The sequence below is a fragment of the Arvicanthis niloticus genome, chromosome 12 (assembly GCF_011762505.2).
Source record: "Arvicanthis niloticus isolate mArvNil1 chromosome 12, mArvNil1.pat.X, whole genome shotgun sequence".
In the NCBI taxonomy this organism is placed as follows: Eukaryota; Metazoa; Chordata; class Mammalia; order Rodentia; family Muridae; genus Arvicanthis; species Arvicanthis niloticus.
Window position 1 is genome coordinate 22,573,895 of NC_047669.1, and position 24,334 is coordinate 22,598,228.

General features: G+C 44.3%; 2 protein-coding genes and 1 long non-coding RNA gene across 7 annotated transcripts in view; 2 read left to right on the plus strand and 1 right to left on the minus strand.

The window, feature by feature from the left end:
• The window catches only part of Parp9 (poly(ADP-ribose) polymerase family member 9), a 39,383-nt gene extending 24,536 nt beyond the window's left edge, over positions 1-14,847 (plus strand). For all 5 annotated transcript variants that reach the window (XM_076942884.1, XM_076942885.1, XM_076942886.1 and 2 more), the window contains 4 exons: positions 324-713; positions 7,588-7,724; positions 9,493-9,667; positions 14,077-14,847. In XM_076942884.1, coding sequence (XP_076798999.1) covers positions 324-713; positions 7,588-7,724; positions 9,493-9,667; positions 14,077-14,471 — 1,097 coding nt within the window. In that variant the 3' untranslated portion in view covers positions 14,472-14,847. The remainder of the gene's footprint in view (positions 1-323; positions 714-7,587; positions 7,725-9,492; positions 9,668-14,076) is intronic.
• LOC143444047 (uncharacterized) lies at positions 9,648-23,292 on the minus strand. Its single transcript, XR_013113569.1, has 2 exons — positions 23,008-23,292; positions 9,648-9,709 (listed from the first exon to the last, which is right to left on the minus strand). It is a non-coding gene; the product is annotated as an uncharacterized LOC143444047 (long non-coding RNA).
• Kpna1 (karyopherin subunit alpha 1) overlaps positions 23,272-24,334 on the plus strand; it is a 49,398-nt gene continuing 48,335 nt past the window's right edge. Inside the window, exon 1 of the mRNA XM_034514985.2 lies at positions 23,272-23,462. The gene's annotated coding sequence lies outside the window, so the exon portion shown is untranslated. The remainder of the gene's footprint in view (positions 23,463-24,334) is intronic.

Sequence of the window (24,334 nt, forward strand, 5' to 3'; positions counted from 1 at the left end):
TGCAAGAGATTAAGGAATATGTCACTTTAGCAGGTGAGAATAGGTAAACTCACTTATTTGTGAATGGCAAATCACACACAGCAGAGGGTAGATACGATAAAGCATTGCCTTCTGGTATGGTTTTTTTTTATTATTTATTTTTTATTTTTTTGGAGGCCATAAGCTAAGCATGTAGATTCTCTTTATACCTGGTGTAGCATTACAGGTAGATGGGTCTTAGCTGCTATGGCTGACAATGGGGGTGATATCCTTGGGGCATATGGTGGCTGTGATGTTCTGGGCTCCTTAAATATTCATCAGCCTTCTATATCTGTTTTCGATAGGTGTTTTAGCCCTGCAGTGGACCAGAGGGGAGCAAAGAAGAAGCAGCTTTGAAGGTGGATCTCCTGCCATCAACCTCATGGGTGTAAACGTGGAGGAGATGTGTGAGGCCAAGGAGTGGATTGAAAGGTTGCTGACCTCCAAGGACCACCACGTCATTGAGAATAGTCATATTCTCTACCTTGGGAAAAAAGAGCATGGCATGCTGTCTGAGCTCCAGACAAGTTCACGTGTCTCCATTTCAGAGACTGTCAGTCCAAGAACAGCAACTTTAGAGATTAAAGGTTCCCAGGCTGACCTCATGGAAGCAGTTATGAAGATTGAATGTATGCTGTGTGAAGTTCAGGAAGAAGTGGCAGGGAAAAGGGAGAAGAGTCTTTGGAGCTTGTCAGGTGAGTGACTGCATATTAAATTAAAAGCCCTTGCTAGGCATTGTGCCACACACCTTTTATTCTGGCACCTGTAAGGTAAATCTATGTGAGTTCCAGGCCAGCCAGGGCTACATATATCAAGAGACTGTTTCAAAATAAATAAATAGATAAAAATTAAAAGAGGAAAAAATTTGTTAAATTTCAAGTAAATGTCCTTCTAATTAAGGGATGAGGGAAATTTTAGTATTGGTTAATATTGGTATTAGTATTGGTTAATGTTGGTATTGACAGTAAATTTGTTAAGCCAGGGCAAAGCATAATATTCCAAAGTGCTCTCTGCAGATAGAGAAGATGGGACAGAAACAGAAAGGAACAAAACAGTGAACCCCAATCTCCCAAAGCCAGGTTGTTAGTATTCTGCCGAGTTTCGGCACCAGTGAAATGTTTATAAAAAGATAAAGAGATAAAGAGAGTATGTTCTGTGGGTGTGTGGAGAGGTATGGGGAAGGGGATGTCTCAGCGGGCCCATGTAGAGGCATCTCTTTCTGTGAGGGACCAGTCACACACCGGTATAGTATAGAATAGAGTTTATTGAGGGCATGGGGAGGGGAGCCAGGAGGGTAGTAGAGGCAGAGAGAGAGAGAGAGAGAGAGAGAGAGAGAGAGAGAGAGAGAGAGAGAGAGAGGGAGAGAGGTAGAGAGGTAGAGAAGCAGGAGTAGAGAAGTAGAGGCCAGCCATGACCACTTGGAGAAAGAGGAAGATTGGGGGGAAGGGGACAGAGAGGCAGGAGGATAAGAGGGTAAGAGATTAAGAGTAAGAGGTTAAGAGTAAGAGAGGGGCCGGGCAGTAGTGGTGCAAGCCTTTGGTCCCAGCACTGGGGAGGCAGAGGCAGGAAGATTTCTGAGTTCGAGGCCAGCCTGGTCTACAGAGTGAGTTCCAGGACAGCCAGGGCTACACAGAGAAACCCTGTCACGAAAAACAAAAACAAAAAACAAAACAAAAAAAAAGGCTCAGGTAACCCAAACTGGCCTTAAACTCATTATTACATACCTAAGGATAGCCTTGAACTACTGGTCCTCCTGCCAGTATGCCTCTTAGTGCTGAGGTCTCTGCCACTGAGATGTTATCTGTGCTGATGAAATGAGCCAGTTCAAGCCAAATTAAAGTATATAAAGGCAGGTTTATTGGGCACAGCTCTTGGGCTGGTTCATTGAGTTGCTGTGCAGGTGAGGAGACAGAAAAGTGGGGGCCAGAGAGAGAAAGCAGGCACAGAGGGGGGTCGGGGAGAGTAGGAGAATAAAAAATGTCTGCATTATCTAGGGAAGAGCCTCCTGGGGAGGGGCAGCCCAGCCCATGGGCGGGGAAGTTCAGGGTAGAGGGCAAGCAAGATATGCCAGCCATGCCCTGTAGCAGGTAGGGACTGAGGGATGCTGGGAGAACCTAGAGCCCAGTACTGATTTGGTATGTTAAACAGGCACATCAGCAGCTTCTTTTGCCTCCAAATCCCAGCAGCCACTGTGCCTGACCTGGTTTTGTTTTTGAGATAAAATCTCCTGAAATTGATTATGTATCTCAAGTGAGCTTTGAATTTAGGACTGTCCTCCTGCCTCAGCCTCCCTAGGGTTACAGATGTGAGTCCTCATGGTTATCTCAGGTCTATCACTTTCGTAAGCCATGTTTTGCCTTTCTACTGTTAGTTGTTCATCAAGAACTAGAAACACATACTACCGGATTTACTCGTGGTGTCACGGATTATACAAAAAGCCTAAAGACAGAGTTAGAGCCATGCAGAAAAGACAACAAAAATGGAACGTGCCCAATTCTGCAGATGGAGCATTAACGTGTAACTGTATTTTACTTGATTTACTTACTTGGAGTTTTGTTACGTTGATGTGTTTCTGGCAGCATTATGGTCTCTATAATTGCTATTGTGAGATTTACCCAAGTACCTCTTAGTCATTGTTACTAAGCTCATCAGAGGAACTTTGGGAATTTGGGTTTATAGAGATCCTTTGTGAGTCCTAGAGCTAACTAAGATATTGTCTCATTTCAAATGTCATGTTGCTGGGCAGCAAGATGGCTGAGCAGGTAAAAGCACTTGCTATCCGACCTGAGTTCGATCCCTGGAACTGAGTGATAGAAAAGAACCAACTCCCACAAGCTATCTTGTCTTCCGTCTGTACCCATGGACACAAGCACAGACCCACATGCACACAAATAAATAAATGTGGTTAAAAAAATTTTAAATGTCACTTTGAGTCGTGGTAGATCCGTATAATTACAGCTCCCAGGGTCTAAACCACCAGCCTGGGAGCACATAGGGAGGGACCCATGACTCCAGCTGTATATGTAGGGGAGGATGGCCTTGTTGGCATAGGTGGGAGAGGAGGTCCTTGGTCCCATGAAGGCTGGATGCCCAGAGGGAGGGAAATCAAGGGTGGGGAGGTGGGAGTTGGGGGGTTAGTGGGGGCACATCCTCATAGAAGCAGGAGGAGGAGGGATGGGATGGGGGTTCCTGGGCAGGGGAGGGGATGGGGTAAGGGGATAACATCTGAAATGTAAATAAAATATCCAATAAAAAATTAAAAAAAAAATGAGGTGAGGCAGGAAGGCAAGCCTGAGCTATATAATGAGATAGACAATCCTGACCCCTCCCCTCAAAAAAGTAAAACACAGCAACCAAACTATAAAAGCAAAATCATATGTCATCCTGGAAGACAGATTATTCCATTCATTTATTGACCTGTTATATACTACACTGTGCTAGTATAGAAATCTACATGGCCGATTTCAGGCCAGGCTGGCCTACATGAGGCCCCTTCTTAAGCACTGAAACCAGAGGCTGGAGAAATGGCAGTTGAAGCACCTGTTGATTTTACAGAGGACCTGGTTTTTGTTCCCAGTACCCACATGGCATCTCACAGCCACCTTTTAACTTCAGTTCCAGAGCGTCTGCTCCTTCTTCTTGCCCCTGCTGCTACCAGGCATACACATAAGAACTAAGATGATGTTTTTCATTTTGTTTTTGATGCCAAATGAACTTGGATATTTAACTGATACCAGTGTTATCTCAGGAGGTCCAGGATTAACAGTGTAGAGTCATGGAAGTCTCATGTTCTCCTGCAAGATGGCACTTTTTTTTTTTTCTTTCTTCGAGACAGGGTTTCTCTGTATAGCCCTGGCTGTCCTGGAGCTCACTCTGTAGACCAGGCTGGCCTCGAACTCAGAAATCCGCCTGCCTCTGCCTCCTAAGTGCTGGGATTAAAGGCGTGTGCCACCACCGCCCGGCAAGGTGGCACTTTTGAGAGAAGACTAGGCATGTTGCTTCACAGGAGCATTTCAGAGGTTCAAATGTACGTCTTTTAGGTCAAAGTTTGTGTTATTAAGAGAGGATAATTTTGATACTCTTTCATTCTATGGGATATCAACTATATATCAGAAAATTTAAACAAAAATTGGCACAAGGCAGTGTAAGGGTCCATGATTCACGAAGAAGAATGATACCCCAGACTCAAATAGTATGTAAATGCAAGAGTGTTTTATTCTGCAGAAGTCTAGCATGCTGGAGTCTCCCATTACCAAGATAGAGAGCTCACAGGCCTGATTTAAGGCACATTAGGGGATTCCGGGGTAGGTGACCTATATCTTACTCGATCTCTCTCTCTCTCTCTCTCTCTCTCTCTCTCTCTCTCTCTCTCTCTCTCTCTCTCTCTCTCTCTTTTTTTTTTTTGGTTTTTTGAGACAGGGTTTCTCTGTAGCCCTGGCTGTCCTGGAACTCACTCTGTAGACCAGGCTGTCCTCGAACTCAGAAATCCACCTGCCTCTCTTATTCGATCTCTAGGGACAGTCCATTATGGGGTGTGGAGGCTGGAAACTTGCTGGGGAGGTCTGGAAACTGGTGCTGACCCATTGTCCTTGCTTCTGGCCAGGTGGCAGGGCAGCTTCTGAGGGCAGGACTTGCCTAGAATTGCCCAGTTCTTAAAAACAGATTTTGGCCTCATCTCTTGATCTGCCAGTTTGAAGCCTGTCAGGAGTCAGTCTGGCCTCTCAGCAGAACCTCCTTTCAGGCTGCTTTATCATTTCTGATGATCACTTCTGACAGTAGAAGCTTGTGGATCTTTGTGTCTCCCGTGCCCAACCCGTGTAGAGCCTGGTATGCAGCAGGAGTTTGGTTAGTATTTGTTGAATTCCAGAGACCTGCAAGCTAATCTCATGCTCTATAAATATGTAATGTACAGTCTCTTCCTTTGAGGTCTGAGGCTCTGGATTGCCTCTGCTTTTGTGCCTCTTGTTTTCTTAGATTTACAACTTAGACCTCTGTGGAGTTACTTTGAATTTATCACCTGCATTGCATGATATTAAAGTCCCTTTGACTAGGCACCAGGCTTGGGCTTAGGCTATTTTACTATGCTTGTTCTTAAGTCAAACTGAAAATTTACAGGGATAAAGCAAGATATCCCCACCCCTACCATCGTTTTTGTTTATCTACCTGTGTGTTCAGTCAAATAGAGAGCTTCCTTGAACAAAAACACTGAATTTCAAAATTGAAGGAGAGGGGAAAGAAGGGGAGAGAGAAGAGAAAGAAGCAAAGGGAGGAAAACAAGGAACGGAGGGAGGAAGCAGGGGGCACCATACATACATTCTTCAGCTCTGAATTCTGCTCCTGCTCAAACCACAGGTGACATACGTCATGTCTCCTTGTAGAAGACACAAAGGAAAGCCAACTTTCTAATCTTACCTACTTAGTTGTGTTGGGCAAGTTGCCTAACTTTTCTGAATTTCTCCTTCCTCAATTCTAAAACTGTGTTGACCATTTCTGTGTTGGTTTGATAAAGAGGAGGTAGAGAAGTGAACGGAGCCGGGAAGTGATGGCGCACACCTTTAATCTCAGCACTTAGGAGGCAGAGGCAGGCAGATTTCTGAGTTCGAGGCCAGCCTGGTCTACAGAGTGAGTTCCAGGACAGCCAGGGCTACACAGAGAAACCCTGTCTTGAAAAAAAAAAAAAAAAAAAAAAAAAGAAGTGAAGGGTCTGGAAACTGAAACATTGTATGAATGTTTTGTTGTCTCCCATGCTTTCTTAATTTTTAATGTTTTTTATGTGTATGGGTGCTTTCTGTGCATGGTACACATGCAAGGCCTATGTGCCACGTGCATGCAGTGCCCATGAAGGCCAGAAGAGGGTGTCACATCCTTTGGAACTTGACCTAAGTTCTGGGAATCAAACCCAGGAACCTAGGTCCTCTGCAAGAGCAAGTGCTGTGGACTGCTGAGCCAGCTCTCCCCCTGGGTGTCTTCTTAATTCTTGCTTTGCAACCTGGCTCACGTACACACGTTTCCTATGAGCAGCATAACTACCATGAGCATAGCATTACCGTAGGGAGAAAAGCATAATCAATGCCTCCCCCTTCACATCTCTGTAGTCTTATGACTCAGGTCAGCAAGAACAAATTGATCACCCCTCTATTTGATCCTATGACTTACTGCACTGCAGTTCTAGAACCAGGGTTTTAGGGCTCCGGTAGCCCCAGGAGACTTATCTCAGTCACCCTTCCCAGGACTCAGCAGGAGTAGTGAAAAGCAGAGGCAGATTTCAGTAGTTTACATTAGGAAGAGGAGGAAGGGATAAAGGGTTCCCAGAGCCCTCAGTTTCTTCTTCTGGTTACTTATGTGAGTTTTAGGTTTAATTAAAGGATGAATTATGGGACTGGTGACATGGCTCAGCAGTTAAGAGCTGTCTCCTATCCTTTTGGAGGACCTGGGTTTGGTTCCAAACATTTACATGGTCACTAAGAATCTATAACTCCAGTTCCAGAGGATCTGATGCCCTCTTCTAGTCTCTGCTTGTACTGCATGCACACACTGTACAGACATACATGCAGGCAAAACACACCTGCACATAACATGAAAATAAATCTTGAAAGAAAAAAGAATACTTTGAGGGTAGGCAGAGAAAGCAAGCAGTCCTCATCAAGGCTTTTCCTGCCCACCATTACCTCAGCTCAGAGCCTTACAAGGTGGTCACATAAATTGTTGTTAATAACAGTTGTCCAAGGCAGGGGCTAACCTGGATTCTCCATCACAGACTGTTGTTCTCATCTTGGAGGTGGTCTCAAGGTGATTGAGGATTAGGTGTCTTCAGCCTTAAGATAAAGTAGACTGGTATTCCTTATTACTAGACATATCTGTGCACTTAGGCCTGAAGTAAAAGAGACAAATATGAAATGCAGAGGTGGCAGGCTTCTGTCTTGTTTTAGATACCTTTAGGTCCAAAAGGAGAGCAGGGGTTTCCGTTTGTTTTAATCAGAAACAGCTCCTGAGCGCCTGGGACGGCTCTTCCGGCATGTCCTAAACCGTACGAAGCTTATGCTCCCAGTGGGATAATCTGCTACAGGTTTAGATCCTTATTTATTTATTTTGATTTTTGATTTTCCAAGACAGGGTTTCTCTGTGTAGCCCTGACTGTCTTGGAACTTGCTCTGTAGACCAGGCTGGCCTCGAACTCAAGGTGGCTCAACTCTTTATTTCACCAGCATGCATATACCAGGCATGCATATCCTGTGATATTCTCCTGCCTCTACTTCCCAACTGCTGGGATTAAAGGTGTGTACCACTACTGCCTATCAAGAATTTGTTTGGGGGCTGAAGAGATGGCTCAGTGGTTAAGAGCACTGGCTGGTCTTCTAGAAGTTCTGAGGTCAATCCCAGCAACCATATGGTGGCTCACAACCATCTATAATGGGATCTGATGCCCTCTTCTGGCATGCAGGTATATATGCAGATAGAGCTCTCATAAAATAAACTTACAAAAAAAAAAATAATTAACATTTTTTACCCCCTGTGTTCATGGAGCATTGAAACAAGGTTTTATCTTACTCATTTTTTTTTTTTTTTCAGGACAGGGGACTGACCAGCAAGGAGAACAGGATGAAATGAAACAATCATACACATTTCACCGATACCCAGTGTCTTTAACTCAGGAACTTCAGGACAGAGAGAAACAGTTTGAAAAGTGTGGCTTGTGGGTTGTGAAGGTATATCTAATCAAAGAAGGCTCTGGTTTACTGAGCTGTTAACTGGTTCTTTAGCCAAAATAAAAATTCTCTCAGCCGCTCAGTCACCTGGAGTCTGGAATAAGACTGGGTGGGAATACAGGCCTGAAGAGTAGAGTTGGAATCAGGAGGTAGACATGATGTCACGTCCAGCAGAGCCACAGATTCAAGATTTATGAGCAAGTGTCTACCTATCATTGAGCACTACCGTGCAAAGCACACGGTGTTTAGCCTGCCCTGCTACCTCTGTTTACCTACTTTTATCTCACTAAACCATTAGCTTTAAGGAGACATATACTATGTCTGTATTGCTGGTCTGTATTGCATGTGCAGTACCAGTGGCTGCACATGCTGATGACACAGTGTATCTGTGCATGTAGCAGGACAGGCATTCATGGTGTGTGTACGGTGTTGGAATAAAGAGGCTTCTCCAGTTAAAGTGTCTCAACAAGGCAAAACTCTACTTCTCATCAGCAGAGTGTGCCACTCAGAACGCAGAAGAGCCAGCACACTGGGTGGGGAGCTCACTCGGTTATATTCTAACACACGTGGAGATGTGTCCTGTCCCCATTGACAGGGGTCTGACCTCACAGTCTCTGGCTTGGCCAGCTTTAAAAGAAACCGTGAAAAGGAGATGAAGGGAAGGGGGGCAGAGGAGTGCCAGTGCCTAAATTACTTAAGCTCTGAGAATGCTGCCTGGCCTTTGTAAATAAAGTTTTCATTTGCATAAAAGTCTTACGAGGTGGGGGAGATAAAAAGATTTGAATTCCTTCTCATAGAAGACTGCCAGGAAAGACTTATATTTGAGGTCTCTAACATATGGAAGTCAGAAAAACCTTAGCTATTGTTCTGCCTCAGGACATTTCACTTCCACAGCTCGCCTTGGATTTTGAGAGTGTCTCTGGTGTTTGAATGAGAATGCCCCCCCCCACCTCCATAGGCTCATACATTAGGATGCTTGGTTCCCAGAAGGGTTTGGAGGTGTGGCCTTATTGGAGGAGGTGGTTTACTGGGGCTGGGCATTGAGGGTTCAGAAGTTATGCCAGTCTGTCTTGCTCTCTGTTACTGTTCTAGCACGTAGCTGTTTCCTTTAATGATGATCATGGACTAAACCTCAAAAACTGTAAGCAAGCCCTAGGTAAATGCAGGTTTTTATAAGAGTTGCCTTGGACATGGTGTCTCTTCACAGCAATGCAATAGTAACTAAAACAGGGTCTCTCACTTTTACTTGGAACTTGCTAATTAGGCAAGCTTGGCCAGCCAGAGAGCCCCGGGGACATGTGTCTTCCCTATGCCGGCATTCCAAGCACATGTCACGTGTTTGGCTTTTTAAAATGTAAAGTCTGAGGATTGAACACAGGTCTTCATGCTTTCAAGCCAGAACTTTACTAACTAACAGAGCCATCTGCCAAGCCTGCGAATTTTATTACTTTCTTTTCAGACAGAGTTTCATGTAGCCCAGGCTAGCTTCATACTTGTTATGTAGCTGAGATTGTCCTTCATCTCTTTTTGATCCTCCTGTCTCTCTACGTCTGGCTCTATAGGCCTAACAACTGATGTTATTAAATGCCTTTATTGAAAAAAGAGGTAGGTAGATTTTGAAGAGAGAGAGAAGCCAAATTAGGAGAGAACTGAAAAGCAAATGTCATGCATTCCATCCACATAGCACGTGTATTTTTCAAGCAGTGCAGGAAACAATTTAAGGAGCCATTTTTCAGAGCATCAGTTCTCTTCTTTTCTTTGCTTATAGGTGGAACAGATAGACAATAAGATGCTGCTGGCTGCCTTCCAAGAGAAGAAGAAAATGATGGAAGAGAGGACGCTAAGGGGATCTGGGAGCCAAAGGTTGTTTCAGCAGGTCCCATATCAGTTCTGCAATGCAGTGTGCAGAGTTGGCTTCCACAGACTATACTCGACATCTTACGGTAGGTATCAGGGTTGTCCTCTGGGCTTGTCCTCAGGGCTGCCTACATGGACACAGGCAAGCAGACATCAGTGCATGGCTGCGGGGAAGGGATCTTTTGCTCCCGGACTTCAGAGGCGAAGTCTTTTAGAAATGGTTGTTCTTTTAACTCTTTTGTTTGTGGGCAATACTTTGATGTGAGTGTGGACAGCCGGATCTATGGTTGGTTCTGTTTGTTTGTTTGTTTGTTTTTTGTTGTGTTGTTTTTCGAGACAGGGTTTCTCTGTGTAGCCCTGGCTGTCCTGGAACTCACTCTGTAGATCAGGCTGGCCTCGAACTCAGAAATCCGCCTGTCACTGCCTCCCAAGTGCTGGGTTTAAAGGCGTGCGCCACCACCGCCTGGCTATGGTTCTGGTTTTAACCTCCTTCCTGTGTCTAGCTATCCTGTCTGCAGAGAGCACCTTGATGTGTCCCTTCCTTACCTTTCTCATTTCAACAAAATTATCAAGACCAACTCCTCATTTCTTAGTTAGAAGCTTACATTTAAATTAAAGTGACTTAGTTACTTAAGGAAGTGACTTGAAGAAACTTGTGTCTTGTGCCCTGACAGAGTGAGTCTATGTAGTCTATGTAGTCCTGGCTATCTTGTAACTCACAGAGATCTGCCTGCTGCCTCCCCTCCCTGGTACTGTTACTAAGGTTTAAGGCATGTACCATCATGCCTAGCCCTTCTGTCCTGTATTTCCTGTGAACTAATCAGGTATGTATAATCTGGCAGATGAAGTGCCCCCTCTTACTTATTAGTTACTGGTATGAAATGGATTGAGAGAAGTGTAGTGATAACGCCTGTTTTGAAACAGGAGAGGGAAAACACAGAACAAACACTGTGTGCTGCTGGAGAGGATTGCTCAGTAGCCTTTGTCCCTTTCTAGGTCTACTGCCTAGACCGGGACTGCTGCCCTTGGGCTGCCTCACAGGCTAGAACATGGTCAGATTATTGTAGCCAGATTACAGTTTCTCCAGCAATATGATTCCTTTAAAGATTCAGCAAGCTCAGTGGTTCAGAGCACTTGCTGCTCTTACTGAGGACCCAGGTTTGATTTCCAGAACCTACATGGTGATTCTCAACCATCTGTTACTCCAGTTCCAGGGGATTTGATGCCCTCTTCTGACCTATCCAGGCACCAAGCACATACTTGGTGCACACACACTGATGTAGGCAAAACCACTCACACATAAAATAAAAATGAATAACTATAATTTTTTTTTAGAAGTCCAGCCAGCAGGGCTGGAGATGGCTCAGAAGTTAAAAGCACTTGTTCTTCTACAGGATCAGAGTTGAATTCTTAGCACCAACATTGTGATTCACAACCATCTGTAACCTCAGTCCCAGAGGGATCCAGTGCCCTCTTCTGGCCTCCATGGACATTACATACAGATGGTGTACAAACATATACACAAGCACTCTCACAGATACATAGAAAATAAATGAAATCTATAAACATACAAAAAAATTGAAAAATTCAGCAAGTAGGAGGGTTCATTTGAGGTCAAGTTCATGCCTTCATGATCCCACAAGGGGACACAGAATCCCTTTTGCAGGATCCTGGTAACATCAATAAAACAATTTAAAAAATGGACTCGGCAGGGAACTCAGAGATTACTTTGTTGGAGCCAGAGAAAATAATAGAGCAGGCAAGCAGGCTGAAAGTCTGTGCATTGGCCTGGAGGGGTGGAGATAGAGGGAACATTATACTTGCTGAGCTTTAAGTCAAGACAGCAGGCAGACTGAGCAGTGGGAGTCTGTGGCTTCACACGACAGACACAGTGGGTGTAGTGAGCTCCAGAGACAGTGAGATGCCCCCATCAGGGCAGATAGGCTTAGGATTTTGGTCAGAAGATAAAAAGGGTGCGTTAGGCTGAGGAGGGGCATGGTTACAGTTTCTGGGTCAGAACTAGTTACATCTCTTTCTTATTATTTTGGTTCTACCATCTGGAAGAAAGGATATTTGAACTGAGCAAACTGCTCTAAAAAAGTATCATGCTTTATTTTCCTGTCATTTATAGTTTAAAATCAAAACAGAAAAAAACATGTTCTCAGTCCTTTAGGTTCTCAGCCTTTTGTTGAAAAAAACCTTCACAGACAACTAAACTATGGACACTAGAATTTTTTTTTTTTTTTTTTTTTTTTTTTTTTGTGACAGGGTTTCTCTGTGTAGCCCTGGCTGTCCTGGAACTCACTCTGTAGACCATGCTGGCCTCAAACTCAGAAATCTGCCTGCCTCTGCCTCCCAAGTGCTGGGATTAAAGATGTGCGCCACCACAGCTTGGGCTTGGACACTAGAATTTTAAGGCCATGATTTCCTTGTGAATTAAGAATAAACATCCCATATCCATATATTAATATATATGGATATATTTTTATATGTGAATATATGTATTAGGCTTTGTTCTTAGCTTTATCTCTTTTGTCCTTGAGGCAATATTCAAAAAGAAATTCTTGCAATGAAACTTTTATTTATTTTTTAATCTCAGACTACTATTGTTTTGGCACTGTCTCTTCTGCATTTATGTTTTAGGGAGCTCTCTTTGTGATGTTTTCAGAACAGAAACATCACCATAGCCATTTATCATGTACTGCTCAGTGTGGCAGCCTCTAGCAACCAATGGCTGTGGAACACAAGATGTGGCTAACATGAATCAAAATGTACTGTAAATATGAATAAAACAGATACTGGATTTCAAAGCCTACTATACACATAAAGTATCTCCTTAGTGAACATTTTTTTAAAGTATACAACTTTTTACAAGATTTAATTTATGTGGAGTAATCTTTTTCCTGCACGGATGTATGTGTATTACATTACGAGTGTGCTGGTGCCTGTGGAGATCAGAAGATGTTGGATCCCCTGGAACTGGAGATATGTATGGTTATGAGCCACCATATGATACTTGGAACTGCACCTGGGCCCTCTGAAAAACAAGCTTATAACCTCTGAGCCATCTCTCCAGCCCCCTCCCTAGTGAACTATTATATTGATAATTAGATATTAAAATGATACTTTAATAATTTGATTTCATCCTTTTGTTGTTTGAGACATGGTTTCTCTGTGTAGCCTTGGCTGGCCTGGAACTTGATTTGTAGACCAGGCTGTCCTGGAACTAACAAGAGATCTGCCTGCCTCTGCCTCCCAAGTGCTGGGATTAAAGATGTGTACCACTACGCCTGGCTCCTTATTTTTTTTTAAGAATGGATACTAGAAAATTATCAAATTGTCACATGCAGCTTAAATTGCATTTCTAATTCCCAGTGCTGCTCCAGAGCCTAAGCAGGTGTTCGATTCAGTGTAGAAGGGACAGGAAGAAGGAATGACACTAGAGCTTCAGAGGCTTTAGTATGTCCCCTCTACATGATGTTTTTGCTGCTGAGGACTGAACCCTGGCCTTGTGGTGCTAATACATGTCACTAAGCTGCATTAAGACCCACTACAGTGAAGAAGGGCTACTGAACAGGGGCCATCTTGAAGCCCAGAATTTGGCTTTTAGTCTGGAGGGGTTTGGTTTGTTTATTTTCATTTCTGTTATGTTGCTATTTGAGACAAGGTCTTTCTATATAGTCTTGGTTTGCTGAGAACTCTGAATCCTCCTACATCAGGATTATAGACATATACCACCATGCCTGGCTCTTGAATGTTGTTAATATTTCAGAATCTATCTTTCCTGGTATATTATAATAGGCTTCATAAACCTAGTTCAAAGCAATGGAGGATACTTAGTGGGGCATTGTACCAGGCCACAGTAAGAGACTAGGATACCTTGCAAGGGATATGAGGACTATGTTCTCCTAAACCAAGGTTGCTCTTGAACAAACCAAAGACATTTACACTGTTTCTCTTGCAACACCCAAGACTACCTTCTTGCCCACTCCCCTTTCTCTTTTTGATTTTCATGCTGTGTTCTTAGCACAGGCTGGCCTCAGACTCAACTATCCTCCTATCTTGATGCCGCCTGTTCTTACTGGACGCTATTTAAAGACTATAGTCTCAGTAGCTGTAGAGATAGACCTATTTGTAGCTTGTGTAGCCTGCCAATGTTCTAAGAAAAACACATTTCCTTACTGCTGCTGCCTGGTTAATATCGACTTGAATCATAATTTCTCCAAATCTTAGATTTTTATACTTTAAATGAAAATATTATCCAAATTACAGGTTAATTTAATCTAATCAATGTGAAATTGCTCTGAAAGCCATCTACTTCTCTGTAAATTCTAATTGTGTGTTCTAACATAAAATTATTGTTGATGTTATCAGTGATCTTGTCTCAGGGGAGTCTTAGGGTGGAGGTCATTAATTATGTGTCTAGAAAGAGGATACATATTAGCACCCAGATAGACATCATCTACCGGAATGTATTTTGTTTTTTCTCTTTCAGACCCAGTTTATGGAGCTGGCATATATTTCACCAAGAGCCTCACAAAACTAGCAGACAAGGTCAGGACAGCCTCTAACACAGACAAGCTAATCTATGTGTTTGAGGCGGAAGTACTCACAGGATCCTTCTGTCAGGGCAATTTCTCAAATATCATCCCTCCGCCATTGAGTCCTGGGGCCTTAGATGTTCATGACAGCGTTGTTGACAGTGTTTCCAACCCTGAAACCATTGTTGTTTTTAGTGGCATGCAGGCCATGCCCCGGTATTTGTGGACTTGTACACAGGATAGGACATTTTCACAGCATCAGATGTGGTCGCAGGGCTACTCACCTGGACCAGAAATGGTCTCTTTACCACAGTCCTGGCAAAGGGTCTCAAATGGCAGCCCTGTTTAATGTCTATATAATTTTAAGAAGCAGAAGGGTTTGAGATAACTGACAAAAATGATGAATAACAGGTTATCTCTTCAGAATGACAGGGTCACTAAAGGCACTGACCACACACTAGCATTTTAGTGCCTTCACCTTTACCTCTGGGCTTGATTGGGCAGATGCCAGCTAAAACTTACCCACTGTTTTTTCTACTTGACATCTTTCATCTCCTTTCCTATAGGTGACAGCAAGAATACTTTACATAGAACAAGGATTTTTTTTTTTCAAGTCTGTTATTTTCTAAAATGATAACACAAACTAGGACAACAGGATGCTTTCAGGTTTTCTATGTAATTTTATAAAGTGCTTTGGATATCCAATAAATCACTTCGTTTGAGTACCTGGCTGTGAATCATTAATGTGTGAAATGGAATGATGCAAACTCAAAGGACATCAAGAGTTTAGTCATATCAAACAGTGCCACTCGATGCCTGGTATAGTGGGGTGCACTTTTAGTCTACGAACTTGAGAAGCAGAGGCAGGAGAGATCACTGAGCTTAAGGCCAGCCTGGTCTGCAGAGGAAATTCCAGAACAGCCAAGAATACACAGAGAAACTCTGTCATGGAAAAACAAAACAACCACCTCCCCACAAAAACAAAAAAACAAAAAAACAAAAACAAAAACCCAACCCAAACAAACAAAACTCCAATGCCATTCATCCATTATGTGGCTTAAGGAGTAACTCATCAGGCATTTATTGGCTACTACAATCACTTCTGTTATTTTCTGGATGCTAAGCAAGACAAATATCTCCAAAACATTTTATCCTGAATAATCAGAAAGGCAGATATGGACACATGAACAAATATGAATACATAGTTAAAGATTACAAGTCAGAGCAGGACATGCACAATAAGGACTCGGAAGAAGCTTCAAAACAAATGGAGGCCAGAAGGTAAGAGGGGCTCAGAGCTAGGAGAGTGCTGTAGGCAAAGAGAATAGCTCATATAAAGACTAAATCCCCCCGCCCCCCCAAAAAAGTTGACTCCACCCCAACTGGGCCTGAATTTGACGGTAAGGTGCTATTTGTAACAGAGGGGCTGATCTTAACCATCTGTGTGTTGCCTACTGCCACATTCATAGTTATCTGTAATTCTAAACCTCTGACCTCTCACTGTTCAATCTTCAACTCCTCATAAGAACATTCCCTTCTACTCTTACCTTAAGCTGTATTCTCCTTGTAAGAAACATACTTATTCTATTATATGGTGCTGTCCTAAAATCTGGCTTCTACGCTATTGGCTTGACAGGTCTCCATTTTCGTCCTTTGCTTGTGAGGTCCCATTTTGGGTCTGTCATAGCTAGGTCTATCAACACAAAGTAAGAAGTACACAGGGTCGTGACAGTGGACCATTGAGAGGCTGTAATACTCACTCCTAAGCCAATCATTTCTAGGTATCTAGAAATCTCCGATTTCCTACTTAAGGAGTTCTGAGTTTGTTTACAGAACACAGATGGGCTTTCCCCACCCTTGGCTTTCCCCAAAAGAGACTATATTGCAGTTCAGCTAGAGATGTACTCAGTGGTAGAGTGCTTGCCTCTCCTGTGCTGGCTGTAGGTTCAATCTCTAGCACATTAAAAAAAAAAAAATGTGGGTGGGGCTGTTGTTGAGATGGCTCAGTAGGTAAAGTCACTTGCTACCAAGCTGATGACCTGAGTTCAATCCCTGGGATTCACATGGTTCAAGGAGAGAACTGCAAGTTGTCTGACTTCCACACAACCCTCCCTGCCCCCTCTTCCAATAAAAAGAAATGTAATAGTGTGGTTTGAATAGGTTTGGCCCTTACAGACTCATCTGTTTGAATGCTTGCCCCACAAAGATTAACACTATTGGGTATGTCCTTGTTGGAATAGATGTAGCCTGGGAGGAAATGTACCATTATAGGGGCAGGCTTTGAGATCCTATGCTCAAGCTCTGCCCAATGTGGAAGGGATCTTTCTTCTGGCTGCCTTTGGATCAACATAGAGAACTCTTGGCTCCTCCAGCACCAAGCTGCCTGCAGGATGCCATGCTTCCCACCATGACGATGGTAGATTAAGCCTCTGAAAATGTAAGCCAGTTCAACTAAATGTTTGCCTTTGTTAGAGTTGCCTTGGTCACACGTCTTCACAGCAATGAGACCTTAACTAAGACAAACAGTAATAAAAAAGAACAGTCAAAGGATGACTAGTTGTTAGGACAGTTCGGCCTGCATATGTTGACTGAACAGTACCAAGCTGAGGAGAGAATAGGTCAGCTGTGAAGAAGCCATGTGGAACACAGAGGGGGTGGGCTAAGCTGTTACTACAGTGAAACACAGTGGGGAAGGATTAATATTTTGGAAATAGGATTAGTTCTATACTTTAAAAAAAGTCCACGGATGGGCTGGAGAGATGGATGGTTCAGTGGTTAGGAGCACTGACTGCTCTTCCAGAGGTCCTGAGTTCAATTCCCAGCAAACACATGGTAGCTCACAGTCGTCTGTAATGGGATCTGATGCCCTCTTCTGTATCTGAAGACAGCCACAGAGACTTATATATATATGTAAGTATGTGTGTGTGTGTATACATATATAATATTAATAAGTCCTTAGAAAAAGGCAAGCAAGTTAAAATGTACTTCCTAAGTTTCTTTACTCAAACTTATTTAAAATTTAACTCCAATTTTGCAACTTCAGGTCACATCTGTGCTTAATAACATTTTCTTTATGGAACGAGGTTTTACGTATAGTGGGTATTATTACTATTTTGTGGTCCTAGGGACTGAACCTATGGCCTTAGGTATGCTAGGTAAGTGCTTTACCACTGACAGTATCCTAGCCTAGAAAAGATGTTTAACTTATGGTGGCATACAGTATACATCAGAATGCCTTTAAAGAAGCTTCTAACCTGCTTTGCCAGTAAATGAAACCTTCATTACTCTGTGTACTGTTTGAGAGAAAACTTAGCTTGGTGTCATTACTTTGCAATGACTATAGGAACCACTGCTATGCAATCAAAAAAGCAGAGCTGCAAGTCAAAATTTCCTATTTGACTTTCTTCAGCTTTACCATTATGTGTGTGTGTGGGGGGGTGACGGGTGGGGGATGGGGGAGGGGGTGGGGGAAGGCAGGCAGACTGACTGAGGGCTCCAGGCAGTTCATGCAAGTGTTAATGGAAAAGGAAACAATAAAAATATTCAGCCTTCTCAGGACAGAAATACATCATTATTTAATACAGATACTATGTACTTAATTAGTTCTTTTATTGTGCTTCTATTCTTATATTTATATACTTTAAAGTACAGACTAAGAGGCTGAGCTTAGTTGGTGTTGTACTGGCCTGGCATGTGTGAAGCCCTGGGCTTCATTCCCCAGCACTACTGCATAAAAACAAGTGTTCGAAAAGAATATAGAGCAATATATCCTACAAAGTCTAAACAGAGAATTAAAATAAGTTGCTGAAGCGAAGGGATAGGAGCGTTATAAAATATTGCCACACTTTTGTTATACCTGTTACTTAATTCCTGTACTTATTACTAGCTGCCAGTTTTAACTAGGCCTGTTGGCTATTTTGTTTTTAGTAACAGGATGTATGTAACAAAAAAGAAATACAGTAGATTATATAATTCTAAATCAATTTCTCTCTCTATATATATTTGTCATTGTTTTTTTGTTTTTGTTTTTTTTTGAGACAAGATTTCTCCTATAGTAGCCCTGGCTGTACTGGAACTCATTCTGTAGACCAGGCTGTCCTGGAACTCAGAGATCTGAGTTCTGCCTCTGTCTCCTGAGTGCTGGAATTAAAGGCATGCATTGCCATTGCATGCTTTTAATTAATTAATTAAAATGTCTTTTTACATTTATGTTTTGAGTAATAACATAAATCCATATTTGTATTGTTTTTATTTACTTCTATATCTCTTATGTTGGCAGGTTTTTTCCCAGCTCAACTTGCAGAGGTTTTGAGACAGGCTCTTACTATGTAGGCCATAGATCTTTCTGCTTCTATCTCCCCCAGTGCTGGGATTAAAGGTGTGTGCCACCATGCCAAAGTATGTGCATTTGTGTGGGCAACCTTAGGTGTGGTTCCTCAGGAATTATCCACCCTGGTTTTTGGTTTTATTTATGAGAGGAAGTTCTCACTGATTAGGCCATTAGGCCAGGCTGGCTGACCAGCAAGCCCCAGGGATACTCCTATCTCTATCTCCCCAGAGCTGGGATTAAAAGCCCAAATCAACATACCTAGCTTTTTGCTTGGATGCTGGGGATTGAACTCAGGTCCTCAGACTCTGGTGGCTGCTACTTTCCTGACTAAGCTACCTTCTACTCTCAACCTGCAGTTTTCTAGTTGTTTTAAAAACAGTATCAGTATGTATGTTGTCAGCTGGGTTTTAATTTTCTTTCTTTCTTTTTTTTTTAAACTTATTTATTTATTTATTATATGTAAGTACACTGTCGCTGTCTTCAGACACCCCATAAGAGGGCATCAGATCTCATTACAGATGGTTGTGAGCCACCATATGGTTGCTGGGATTTGAACTCAGGACCTCCGGAAGAGCAGTCAGTGCTCTTAACCACTGAGCCATCTCACCAGCCCGGGTTTTAATTTTCATAGACAAAAAAAAAAAAAAAAAAAAAAAAAAAAAAAAAAAAAAAAAAGAATGATAAAAGTAGTAACATATAAAAATAGTTTACAAAGAGATGATGAGCTGGGTTAAGATCAGTGTCTACACACATTATGTTCCAGATGTTAGCAAGCATGAGTAGAAAAGAATCTAGACACTGCTTGTAGCTTGTAGGCTCTAACATGGTGAAATAACCCAGCAATACTCAGGGCATTAGTTTAGTTTGTGATTTCTGTGAAATGAATTACCACAAACATAGTGGCTTCACACCCACTTATTATCTTGGAGTTTCTTTTGGTTGGGAGGGTGTCTTAGGGTTTTATTGCTGTGAAGAGACACCATGACCAAAGCAACTCCTATAGAGGGAAACATATAATTGGGGCTGGCTTACAGTTTCAGAGGTTTAATCCATTATCGTGACAGGAAGCATGGCAGCATGCAGGCAGACAGACAGGGTCCTGGAGAAGCAGAGTTCAACATCTTGCAACCAGGAGACTGGAATTCCTCAGTGGGTAGAGCCTGAGCATAGGAGACCTAAGAGCATGCCCCTACAGTTAAAATTCCTCCAACAAGGCCACACCTACTCCAACAAGGCATTATCTCCTAATAGCGACATTCCCCATGAGTCGAGGGATGGGAGGGGTGGCAGGGCATACATACCTATCAAACCTATTCACAGAGGGTATTCACAGTTTACCTGGATCCTCTGCTCAGGATCTATCAAGCAGCAATAAAGTACATGTTTCTCAAATGAAGGCTCAAGTCTGAAAGATTCTGCTTTCAAGCTCACCCAGGCTATTAGCAGGATTCATTTCTTGTGATTATGTGATTGCAGGCTTTAGATTCTTACTGAATGCTAGCTAAAGGCTATTCAGGTCCTAGAGGCCATCAGCAGGCCCTACCAGGTGGCCTTCTATAGGCAAATGACAGTATGACAACTTGCTTAAGGCCGGCACGAGTTTTTAGTTTCATAAACACAAAGCAATACTAAATGAAGTGTCATCACAGGAGGCCTTCCATCATCTTTTATTCAGCCTATTGGCTAGGAATAAGTAAGGGGTCCTATAGACATTCAAGGGGTGGTGTAATGGTTATTCCTGGTTGTCAACTTTATATTTGGAATGAACTACAATCCAGAATTGGAAGGCTCACCTGTGATCCTGATCTTGAGGCTGGGAGATGTAAGGTTTTTTTTTTTTTTTTTGGTTTTTTGAGACAGGGTTTCCTCTGTGTAGCCCTGGCTGTCCTGGAACTCACTCTGCAGACCAGGCTGGCCTCGAACTCAGAAATCCGCCTGCCTCTGCCTCCCAAGTGCTGGGATTAAAGGCGTGCGCCACCACTGCCCGGCTGAGATGTAAGTTTCTGACCTGGATCTTGGCATGGAGATCTTGAGGCACAGTGGATATGAATCTCAGGGACTAAGGCAAGATTTCTGAGTTCAAGGTCAGCCTGGGGCAAAACAAGCCCCAGATCCAGTTGTGGTGGTACACACCTTTAATCTGGGCCACACCTTCTGCTGGAGACCTACATAAGGACATTGGAAGAAGGAAGATTCTTCTTCTGCTTATATTTACTTGCCAGCACATCTGTTGGAATCTACCAGCCTTGTGGGACTGGGCAACTACTAGATCCTTGGACTTCCCATTCACAGCTGACCATTGTTGGGGAGTTGGACTACAGACTGTAAGTCATCATAACAAATCCCCTTACTATATAGAAACTATCCTAAGTTCTGTGACTCTAGAGAACCCTGACTAATACAGGTGGGGATCATACAGAGCAGCACCAGAATCAGAGGTCACAGTGGTGGCAGGGTCAGAAGAGTCTTAGACTTCTGCTTATCACATCTAGTGATAGTAAAGACACAGTGTCCTGGGTCAGGAGAGATGGCTCAGTGGTTAAGGACACTTGCTGCTCTTGCTAAGGACCTTGGTTTGTCTCCCAGTAACCATGTGGCAGTTCACTGTCTGCAGTTGCAGTTCTAGATCGGGTACCTTCTGATTTCTGCAGGTGCACATCTGTGCAGGCTTTATGCTTCTGTGTAAAGGCATTATGCAGCTGTTCTACTGGGGTTGAGTTGGATCAACTCTTGCACCACAAAAGACCTTAATGAAGAGGTGCTGAGGTAGTGCAAGACACAGAGCCCAACACTTGCCCAAGCCTTCCTTAGTAACTGCGGATTGTAAAAGTAGCAGCCAAGACCCTGAGCAGAGTTTTGTCTGTCTCACTGGGCTGAGGAGGCCCTGCTGAAGAGAAGAGACCTAGAGGATACCTGTGACTTTTGCTTAGGATTCTCAAGGGCTGTATCCACTTAGGAGTAAGGGTGGATTAGGGAATAACCAGTTTCCACAAGGACCACTCTGAATGAGTCTTGAGCAGAATATAATGATCAGACATCAACCCAGTTATGGTCAGGCATACTTACCTGTCTTAGGGTTTCTATAGCTCTAATGAAACAATGTGACGAAAAAGCAAATTGGGGAGGAAAGGGTTTATTTGGCTTATACTTCCACACTGTATTCAGTCATTGAAGGAAGCCAGGACAGGAAACTCCAACAGGGTTAGTGCAGAGGCCATGGAGGGATGCTGTTTACTAGCTTGCTCCTTGTGGCTTATGTAGACTGCTTTCTTATAGAATCCAGAAGCACCAGCACACCGATAGTACCACCCACAAATGGGCTGGGCCCTCCCCCATCAATCACTAATTAAGAAAATGCCTTACAACTGGACCTTCCGGAAGCATTTTCTCAACTAAGGTCCCCTCCTTCCAGAGGACTCTAGCTTGTGTCAAATTAACAAAACTAGCCCCTAAGTCTCTCTGATAAAATGCTTTCTTTTTCCCAAGCTGCTTTGATCAAATTTAGCTTTGATGTAATGAACACACCGTTAGTGGAGAAGGTGATGCAGAAGGGAGAAAGTGAGAAGAAAGGGAGGGATGGACTGAAGGAGCAAGAAAGTTGTTCCAGGTGCTTTCTGTTGCTATGATAAAACTAACCAAAACAACTTGGGGGCAGGCATTTCAGCTTACAGTACATCTTTGAGGGAAGCCAGGAACCTGGAGTAATTGAAACATATCATGGAGGAATTTAGATCCTGGCTTACTCTCAGCTTGTTATCTTATACAGCCCATAGGCGGCACCGCCCACACTGAGTCTCACATTAACGGTGAATCAGGAAAACACCCCACCGACAGGCCTACAGGCCAATCTGATGGGAGCAATTCTTCAACTGAGGGTCTCTCTTCCCAGCTGACTCTAGTTTGTGTCAAGTTTACTAAAGCCAACACAGTCCAAGAGAAAGAAACACTGCATTAACATTACCTAGGATTTAGTCCATATGGTCCTTTTTCTCCTCCTGTCTTACATTTATAACAGTATTGATTCATGTCCGTTGCTCCTCAGTATTCCTTTTAAACTGACTTGTTAAACCGTGTCCTGTGTGTGAGCTTTTCCTGTGACCTCTGCTTGGCAGTCTTAAAGTGTTCCTTTGAAGCCACCACTCTACACCCCAGAAAGAAAAATTCTATCATTTCCCTAAACAGTTTGTTTTAGCGTGCTTTCTCGGATCAAAGCAATAATTTTTTGGCTGAAAATTGCCGTAATTGAGATAGGGTCTTTCTACGTAGTAATGTTGGTCTAGAATTCGCCATTCTCCTGCCTCAGACTTCCTAGTGCTGAAAATACAGGCGTGCGTTACCGCTATGCCAGGCTCAAAAATCAATGTAATGTTTTATGATACTAATAAATTAACAGGCAAAATGGGTGAGAACGGAAGAGAATACCTAGAAGGTTCTTGCAAACGGGCTGCATGTGAATTCTTTGAACGTGAGACACTGACGTATTTTGTAATACTCCCTCAGCCTCCAACCATGCCATCATTCATCCAATAAGCATGCTCGGGTGTGAGGTACCTACCATGTGAGAGGGAAGCTATAGTGATGTGAGGGGGATCCGTCCATTCTGGAAGAGCTTAGTAAGGACAAGTTTGTTTCCAAAACTTCTACATGCCTTCGCCTTTACTGACTGCCAACCTCGTCCTCAGAGACCCACGCCCTGGCCGCTGCCTTTTCCCTGGCCGGTGCAAGCCTAGAGCGTCTACGCTCCGGGACTCCGCTTCCCGGCAGCCCCTGCGGCGGGTGGCGGAGAAGCGCACGCAGGCGCGCAGGCCGGCCCCCGCACGCAGGCGCAGTGCGCACGCCGGCTGAGCTGGGTCTCGCGGCTCTGTGCGCGGCAGCGGAGAGCGAGGCCTGGTGAGCGCCGCCGTGGTGCGCGCCGGCTGGTCAAGGTTGTGCGCAGAAGAGGCGCAGCGGGCGGGCAAAGAGCGAGCGTCTCACCCTCGTAGTGGCACCGGGACCGGTGGCCTGGAGCCGGTGAGTGGGGGCTCCTCGCGGCCCCTCCCCCTCGGCGGGCGGCTCTGGGTTCCCTCCGTGGACCCGAGGGAGGCCCCGGGGCGAAGGCGGACGCGGGCGGCGGCCGGAGCTGGCGCTGGCGCTGGCGCGCCGGGGACCGGACCCTCGCGTCGCTCCCGTGCGTCACGGGCCCGGCGGTCCTAACGGCCGCGCGGCGGCGGAGCGGAGCGGGGTGGGGGTGGGGAGCGCTGGTGCTCGCCGTGAGGAACGCCGGTCGGGTCGGGGCGGGGCGGCGGTGGAAGCGGCGTCGGGGACTGCGGGGCGCCGGGCGGCGGCGCGGAGTCTGCGCGCCGCGCTAGCTTGAGGGCGGGGGCGGGCGGCGCGGAGTGCGGTGGCTGAGGCCGAGGCGTGCGGGGCCGATCCGGGAATTGGCAGGTTACCACCGGGGCCGGTGTTTGGAGGGAGGTGGGGGTGGAGACGGGAGGCTGCAGTTTACAGATGTCATAACTACGCGGGCCTGGAGCTGCTGACGGGGGTGTGGTAATTATAGCAATGACAACTTGGTCGGCTGTGTGAGCGGTGATGCGAGGGAAACCGCCAAGCCGTAGCTGAGGCTCGCTTTGGGAGCAGAAAACTGGAGAGTGATTGGGATCAGGGACGTCGGCAAGAAGAATGTGAGGGTTGAATGCAGCTGTTTCCAGAGTACTTTTCAATGAAAAGTTTCAAGTGAATTGATTTTAAGGCTTAAACTTCGGTTTGGTTAAATTACTATCAGAATCAGCCACCGAGAAATGCTTTTGAAATATTTAACAGTATCATCTGACCTTTCCCCACCCCTCTTAAAACAGTTCCTTCAAACACCATCTCCTTCCTCCTCCACTTCTTCGTTTTTT